Source organism: Strongylocentrotus purpuratus, unplaced genomic scaffold (assembly GCF_000002235.5).
Source record: "Strongylocentrotus purpuratus isolate Spur 01 unplaced genomic scaffold, Spur_5.0 spur5_scaffold_9, whole genome shotgun sequence".
Taxonomy (NCBI): Eukaryota; Metazoa; Echinodermata; class Echinoidea; order Camarodonta; family Strongylocentrotidae; genus Strongylocentrotus; species Strongylocentrotus purpuratus.
The window spans coordinates 4,219,125-4,227,856 of NW_022145615.1; the positions used below are offsets into that span (position 1 = coordinate 4,219,125).

General features: G+C 39.2%; 1 protein-coding gene across 1 annotated transcript; it reads right to left on the reverse strand.

Annotated features, from left to right (window-relative positions):
* Positions 1–2,266: 2,266 nt before the first annotated feature.
* On the reverse strand, positions 2,267–3,043 carry LOC105437817 (golgin subfamily A member 6-like protein 7). Its single transcript, XM_030977006.1, has one exon. It carries the CDS (start codon positions 3,041–3,043, stop codon positions 2,267–2,269), a length of 777 nt encoding a protein of 258 aa, XP_030832866.1.
* Between the last annotated feature and the right edge of the window lie 5,689 nt (positions 3,044–8,732).

Genomic DNA, 8,732 nt, shown 5'->3' on the forward strand with positions numbered 1-8,732 from the left:
AGAAAGAGAAGGTGATAGAAGGAAGAAACAAATATTAACACGAGGAAAGACATAAAGAGAAAGTAATAGAAGGGAGAAACAAAGAACAACATAAGGAAAGACAGAAAGAGAAGGTGATAGAAGGAAGAAACAAAGAATAACATAAGGAATGGTAGGAAGAAAATGATAGAACGATACAAACAAAGAATAGCATAAGAGAAGGTGACAGAATAAAGAAACAAAGAATAACAAAAGGAAAGACATAAAGAGAAAGTGATAGAAGGAAGAAACAAAGAACAACATAAGGAAAGACAGAAAAAGAAGGTGATAGAGGGAAGGAACAAAGAATAACATAGGGAAAGACAGAAAGAAAAAATGACAAATAATAGATAATGGAAAGATAGAAGAGATAGAATTACAGAAAGAGAAGGTGATGGAATGATTAAAACATAGAACAACATAAGAGAAGGTGATAGAATAAAGAAACAAAGAATAACAAAAAGAAAGACATAAAGAGAAAGTGATAGAAGGAAAAAACAAACAACAACATAAGGAAAGACAGAAAAAGAAGGTGACAGAGGGAAGGAACAAAGAATAACATAAGGAAAGACAGAAAAAAAATGACAAATAATAGATAATGGACAGATAGAGATGGAGAAACAAAGAATAACATAAGGAATGGTAGGAAAAATGATAGAACGATAAAAACAAAGAATTACATAAGAAGAGGTGATAGAAGGAAAAAACAAAGAATAACATAAAGAAAGACAGGTGAGAAAGTAATAGCATGATAAAAAAAAAACAATAACATAAGAGAAGGTGATAGAAGGAAGAAACTAAGATTAACATTAGGAAAGACATATAGAGAAGGTGATAGAAGGAAGAAACAAAGAATAACATAAGGAAAGACAGAAAGAGAAATTGAATAAACGCGCGCGGGGGCCATTCCGTCATCGCGTAGAGAACGGGCGTCGACTGAAAACGAAAAGGGTTATAACTAGTCAACAGGACGGGTGTCTGACGCCAATTCGCATCGTTAGAGGACGGGAACGCTGTCCCCGTCTATAGGCGCGTAGCCAGGGGGCGGTAGGGGTGGTCGCCCCCCCCCCCCCCCAAAAAAAAAAAAACAGAGAGAAAGAGAAGAAAAAAGTAAGAGGACGTAGAAAAAAAAAGGGAAAGGAGTCGAGAACGTCACATCGAATCGTCTTCTTTCTCTAATAAATTAATTAAACGTCAAAACTTCCGCGCTTCGCGTGTGAGGGGGACTGAATACAGATAAGGATTAAGGGTCGAGAAAGGTACAACGAATCGTCTTCTTTGTCTAATAATACGTCAAAGCTTCCGCGCTATGCCCAGGAGGGGCGGACTGAATTCAGACAAGGATTATGAGTCGAGAAAGGTACAACGAATCGTCTTCTTTCAAAGCTTCCGCGCTTCGCGGGGGAGGGGGGAAACTCCCCCTCCCTGCACCCACACCCTAGGGTGCGCGATACGCGCGCTCTTTAAGTGATTTGCACGCTTCGCGTGCTCACTACACCGCCCTACCCCCTAAAATGAAATCCCGGCTACGCGCTTGCTCGTCTACACAAACGAAAAGCCCTTAACGTCTCTCTCAAAACTGGCATTATATTCCATGTATGGTGGTGTGACCAAAGTTCGCGCTTGACCAAAGTTCGCTTTCCCCAAAAAAAACTGGTAGGATTTCGAAAATCTGATATCACCAATGGAAAGAGGATCATAAAATTACCCAGAAAAGAAATTGTCTTTGAAATTGGGTGCGAAATTGTGAAAATATTGACAAAAGATCGGCAAATTTGCAGTTATTTGCGTCCGTTCCGAAAAATTATAAAATTGCCGATAAGGGTCTCGATATCTTCATTTTGATAGCAGATACCCTCAAAATCGTAAGTAAAAAGTGGTAACAACTGGTTGTATGATATCTTGCCTTACAATTTATGATATTACCTTATTTTTGATGGATCGCATTTTTTTGATAAATCAGCTGTAAACCCCCGTGCGCGAAATAAGGTCTCGTTGTTTTTACGACTTTTTATGCAGCGCGCACGCCGAACCGAAATCGAATTTTAAGATCCCGATATCTCCGGGATCCTTTGAAGATAAATTTTTTAGTTGAACCAATTTGTAGTGAACAAAACTTTGCCGTCCATTTGGTAATAATTTAAATAAATAAATTTGTGTAGAATATGAGAAATCATAGATCGAATATCAAATTTTATAATATTGTCAAAATCTCCGCGAACTTTGGTCACCCCTTCATATGCTTTTATTACATTATTTCACAACCACTTTCGTTGTTCTTATTAGCTTCCATGATTCGGCGGATCTCCGCATGCTTTTCCACCTCAGCCCTTTTAATGGCTTCATCATAGCGCTGATCCCTCTCTCGCTCCCGCCTGTCTCTCTCCAGCTGCTCAGCCCGTTCATATCCCCGCTTAACCATACGTTTTTGCTCCTCCAATTCCCTTCTTATCTGATTCTCTCTCTCAGTGCTCCCTCTCTCAAGCATTTGTCGACATTCTGCTGCTATCCGCCACTCATCTTGCTTACGTTTGTTCTCCTCTTGCTTACGTCTCTCCTCCTCTTGCTTACGTCTCTCCTCCTCTTGCTTACGTCTCTCCTCCTCTTGCTTACGTCTCTCCTCCTCTTGCGTACGTATCTCGTCCTCTTGCATACGTATCTCGTCCTCTTGCGTACGTATCTCGTCCTCTTGCATACGTATCTCGTCCTCTTGCTTACGTCTCTCCTCCTCTTGCTTACGTCTCTCCTCCTCTTGCGTACGTATCTCGTCCTCTTGCGTACGTATCTCGTCCTCTTGCTTACGTCTCTCCTCCTCTTGCTTACGTCTCTCCTCCTCTTGCTTACGTCTCTCCTCCTCTTGCGTACGTATCTCGTCCTCTTGCATACGTATCTCGTCCTCTTGCTTACGTCTCTCCTCCTCTTGCTCACGTTTCTTCTCCACCCGCTTTCCCTCGTTCCCCTTCTTGCGCTGTTGTTCCTGGCGCTGGTGATGCTTGAAGATGAAAGTCTCATCTCCATCCGTCATGCATCGATCTAGGAGAGAGAGCAGACTGTGCTGGTAGGGCTCCTCTAGTAATTTCTTCTCGGTGGTCAGGTTTGCCACTTCGAAAATGTCGCTTACTCCAGAGACCCGCAGGACAATCTTGAGATCCTCCACGTGGTTCTTTTCTGCGACATCAACATGAGTTATGATAGCCACCGGGTAGCGTCCTAGTTTTCCCAAGAGACAGGAGTGAATTTACCAGAGAACAGATGTTAAAATGTTAGCATTATAGATAATATCACATACTTAACAAAATTGATTAAAATCAATGAATATTGTCTCATGAAAAATGATGCTTCGATCCGGAATTAGTTTTTTTTTATCCGATTATCCCCTGCCTATATTTCGCTTTAGTATGCCACCGTGTTAAAATAAGATAAACGAAACGAAACTTAATCGGTATGCTAAAGAAGAATTCAGTCAATATTCTCTTTTTTAATGAAATGCTTAGCAAGGAAAGGCTTTTTCATCTTATCTTTTGGGTGATGATGGAGGGGGAACCAGTGGCGTAATCAGATTCTTCCAAGAGCGCAGAGGGAGGTGCATGTCAAGCAAGCTGAATCAATTTTCTCATGGGCATGTAATTGATACTTCGCCTTCACGAAATACGCTTGTAAGGTGTTAACCCAATTATTAATATGAATTCTTCTCTTCAATGGTCTACACAATCATAACGATTTTCAAGAAATCAAATCAAGGGCGATTTCAATAACCTTTAGCATCACAGCCATGGATCATAGAAGGATTATGTCATGATGATGACATTTTTTGCACATTTCTAAAGGTAGCACAGAAGACTATTGAAATTGCCTCATAAAGATTGATTTTTAAAAGAACGTCTCGGTCGTAATCTATCTGCTCCAGAGGCAACGTAGTTATTTTTGTCTTCGTAAGTTCGTAATATTCACACATACACCGCATACGCGCACACACTTTTTGTCAATATATATTTATTTTTTTGTATTGATTCCAAAACAATACAAATCTTTCTTAGAATTACAGTTATTTTTCATCATGACATGATTCAATACATCTCCAATAGTTTGTACGATTGATGAACCAAAAAAATGAAATCAGTGGTAAAATTAAACAAATAACCCCATCCAACCAAACACACTACTAGCCCCCCCCCCCCCCCCCCACACCATGCGACGTACGACACACTCACACCACAAATACAGTGACCGTTAATCAATTATTCAATTTAAAAATAACAATACATGGGCAGGCTGGTGCGTAATATAACCAACAAAAAAATGCCAACAAAAAAAAGCCAACATCGGCATTGGCTGAAATACGACGTAAAGGCGCTATTTCGTTTTTTCAACGGCTTTTTCAAATTATCTAATATTTGTAGTGGTACACAAGTATTATAATTCGTTATATTCGGATATTTCAGCCGTCTCTGAACCAATTTTGATCAAACAAAGATGATTTTGTCATTTAAACTGTATGTTCTTTCAAATTTGACACTAAATTGTTCATTATCTCACAAAAACTCTGCATCAGAAGTCAACTATCTCTTTAAACTGCATTAAAATATTATGCTCTTTTACAACCACTAAACTCCAGTTATCCTTTTGTTCCGCGTCTCAAAATAGCTTTCCAAGTATTCCATTGTTTCCTTGTATTCCCAAATGTTGAAAATGAGATATTGACCGCATGCCAATTTCAGCAAAAATATCTTGAACTGAAATTATATTGCATTTAAACAAATCCTCATCAAAAATCATTTTCTTTTTTATAATAAGAATGTTTTATTGTTAATTGTTAAAATAATTGGATTATTCTTGTCTTCAGAATTCCTGCAACCTTCTAACTCTTCCCATGCTTTTATCATTCCTAAAAAGAACTTAGATACTTTAGAACTTAATAACTTGGAATCATAGTTACACACGAAAATAAATCTACCTCTTACCATCTTGAAGCAGAAATCAAAGTATAGCTTCCAGCTCATTGATTTTTCTCCGTACAATAGTCTTTTCACCCACATTACACGTTGGGTTTTTACAAACGAGTCAAAATTAGTTGTTCGTAACACACGCACACACACACACACACACGCATACGCACACACACATACACACATAATGTCAGTTTGGACATGGCCTTGAACAAAACTTGGGCAAATGAGTGGATATTGGAATGAAGAATAAGTACAAATATGGAGGATAAAATCTTACCCTGATGGCTATGTAGGAAATCAATGACCTCAGCTAGTCCAGTAGTATTAGTGTCTATGTCATGCCGGGCGCTGTGGAAGGTATCAAGAAAGAAAGATTACGACGTCTGATTTTTGAGAAGGGGGATATTAAAAGGGGTTTGCTCATTCCGCTTTTTGGGTGAAAAGTGCGCATGCGCAACTTGTAAAAAAAAAATGTCGATGTCGCTGTCCTGCATATCAAAGGAGTAAGTGTAGGTATTCTGAAAAATGAGATTTATTCCTGCCCTTTGATGTACAATATTCCTTACGAAAATGTACAAGAGATATATAAATGAAGATATTCCTGGCATGATGTGATGCCTTTCAGCATGACATGGGCGCAGCCATTTTCTTAAAAATGTGACGTACCAGTTGAAGTTGTACAAGTTTCATGCACAAAGCTTTAATTGGAAGAAAAATATTGAATCAATAACGACACCTTAACTTTTTAATGAGAACAAATCATAACTGAGAAGATTATTATTTATATTATTTAAATTATATTTGGTGAAAAATAATTAACATGGGTACAAATGTTACTACATTAATTAATTAATAATACACTATAGTAACAATAATAATAATAATAACTTTTACTTATATAGCGCTTTTCATAAAACATTTATATCAAAGCGCTTTACAATATTGATACAATTAAAACTTAACAGAGTAATGACAAGAAAACAAATGAATGAAAGTGAAATTATGAAACATAAGATAACAAGGTAAGGTAACAATATAAGAACTAGGTAACAATTTAAGAACTAGGTAACAATTTAAGAGCTAGGTAGAATATGCATTTTCCATTAGGTAGGTTTTTAATTTTGATCTAAACAAAGTAATATCAGAAATGAAACGAGTGGAGGCTGGGAGAGAATTCCACAGACGTGGAGCAGAGCATGAAAAGGACCTATCACCAAAATATTTTGTTTTTGCTTTTTTAACGGTCAAGAGAGTTTGATTTGCAGAACGAAGGGGCCTATTGGGTGTGTATAATTGAATCAGTTCAGAAAGATAATTTGGGGCATGACCATGAAGAGACTTGAAGGTTAAAAGAAGAACTTTGAACTGGACGCGAAATTGAATGGGGAGCCAATGCAATTGTTTAAGGGTTGGTGTAATATGGTCATGTTTTTTGGTGAGAGACACTAGACGTGCTGCAGAGTTCTGGATTCTTTGCAGCTTGGCCATATCTTTTTCCGGAATTCCATGGAGCAAGCTATTACAACTGTCAAGGAGTAAACTGATAAATGCGTGGACGAGGATTTCAGTGGATGACTTGGAAAGGAATTTACGAATTTTACCAATTTTTCTCAGGGCGAAGGATGCTTTACGACAGATACTATTTACATGGGGGCGCATTGAAAGGTTTTGATCAAACGTGACACCTAAGTTAACAACTGTTTTGGAGGAATTTACAGAACCATTTGTTATTTGAATCGGAGGGAGTTCTATTGTATTTCTTCTTCGGTGAGAAAACAGGTGGAGCACTTCCATCTTGTTGTCGTTCAAGAGAAGAAAGTTTTCAGTCAACCAGGAGCGAATGGCATGTAGACAATCTTCCAGTTTCTGCAACATTTGAAGAATTTGTCCAGACTTAACAGTAATATATAGTTGGGTGTCGTCGGCATATATCATCGAGGAGAAACCGTGGGAATGAATGATGTCCTCTAAGGGTGTCGAATAACATGTAAAAAGTACAGGGCCGACGACGGAGCCTTGTGGCACCCCACACCTAAGCAGAGTAGGATCGGATCGTGAGCCATCGATGATCACTTGTTGGTATCGTCCAGTGATGTAAGATTTAAACCACTTGGCAGCAGTTCCAGAGACGCCAAAACGTGTTTCCAACCTGGATATAAGAACACGGTGATCGACAGTGTCGAAAGCTGATGTTAAGTCTAACAGTATGAGAATCGCATCATCTCCAGTATCCAAAGCACGAAGTATATCGTCTTGGACTCGAAGTAACGCAGTTTCCACGCTGTGATTTTTACGATAGGCAGACTGTCGAGATGCGAGAAGGGAATTTGCAGTAAGGTATTCAGTAAATTGATTTGAGACTACTCGTTCTACTACCTTGCCCAAAAATGGCAAATTTGAGATTGGTCTAAAGTTTCTCAAATTTTCTGCATCCAAAGATGGTCGTTTGAGGGTGGGATGAATCAAAGCAGACTTGAGTGCTGAAGGGAAAACTCCACATTCCAGCGAGTCGTTGGTTATGTCCGTGATGGCCGGAACCAGAAGCTCTATACATTGGCTAAGAATGGGTGCTGGTAGGGGATCTAAGTCACATGATTTCATTTTATGTGACTTGATGATCTTCAGTACATCTGCTTGGGAAACTGGCGCAAACTTATCAAGATGATGGTCACTGACTTCCACTTCAGCGATGTTGGAAGACGAAGAAAATGAAGATCTCAATAGATGAATTTTATTGTCAAAAAACTTTGAGAACTTCTGAGTGATCGGACTGATATGAGGGCAGTGATTTAGAAGGCTTTTCAGCTGTCATCCTGTCAATCACATTGAACAGTTGTTTGCTGTTGCTAGTGGATATGAGTTCGTGGAGATGCTGACTCCTGAACCTATTGACTAGCTGGTTATATTCTCTCGTTGCTTTCTTCAGGTCGTCAGATACTACTGTTGTAGATGAGCACCTGGTCTTTTTCCACCGCCTTTCCCTTGCACGAAGAGCTTGTTTAGCCTTCCGGATTTCATGGTTGTACCAAGGAGCATAGGGACGCAGTTTCACTTTCCTTTGCTTGACTGGTGCGTGACGATCAAGATTTGACGCAAGAGAGTTATTGAAAACATCTACCTTCTGGTCAATGTCCATTTCTTCCAGGTTAGTAACTGCTTCAAAGGACTGGGTGATATCTAACTTGAATTGATCAATATCGAGTTCACGTAACTTACGAGCATGAACGATTTTAGTCGTTATTGGTGGTCTCATGAAGGGGAGTGAAAAGATGATCGCCGAGTGATCAGATGGCAAAGTCTGAGTTACCACAATGTCCCTGATTGACTGATCAGTTTCTCTCATGATGACCAGGTCAAGAGTGTGTCCTTTAATATGAGTAGGCTGGGATATGAGTTGACTCAAACCAGCCGACTCCAGTAGATCTTTAAAGTTATTTGCATCTGCATTTGTTTTATTGTCAACGTGAATGTTGAAATCCCCTAAAATAACCACCTGATTTATGAGCAAGTTGACCGATTCTAGTAGTTCTGAGAACTCCACCAGGAAACGTCCAAATGACTGGCCCCGCGACCATGATGGAGGTCTATAGATTACAAAGAGTGAAAGGCTTCTTTGATCATTGGACTGGCCAGAGCGTAGAGTTACCTCAAGGCATTCAAATGTGTCAAACACATGTGGCTTCATTTTTGGAGAGAAGGAATTTCGCAAAATTACACAGAGACCACCACCTCTCTTTCCTTTTCGGGGTAGTTTTAGGAGTTTGA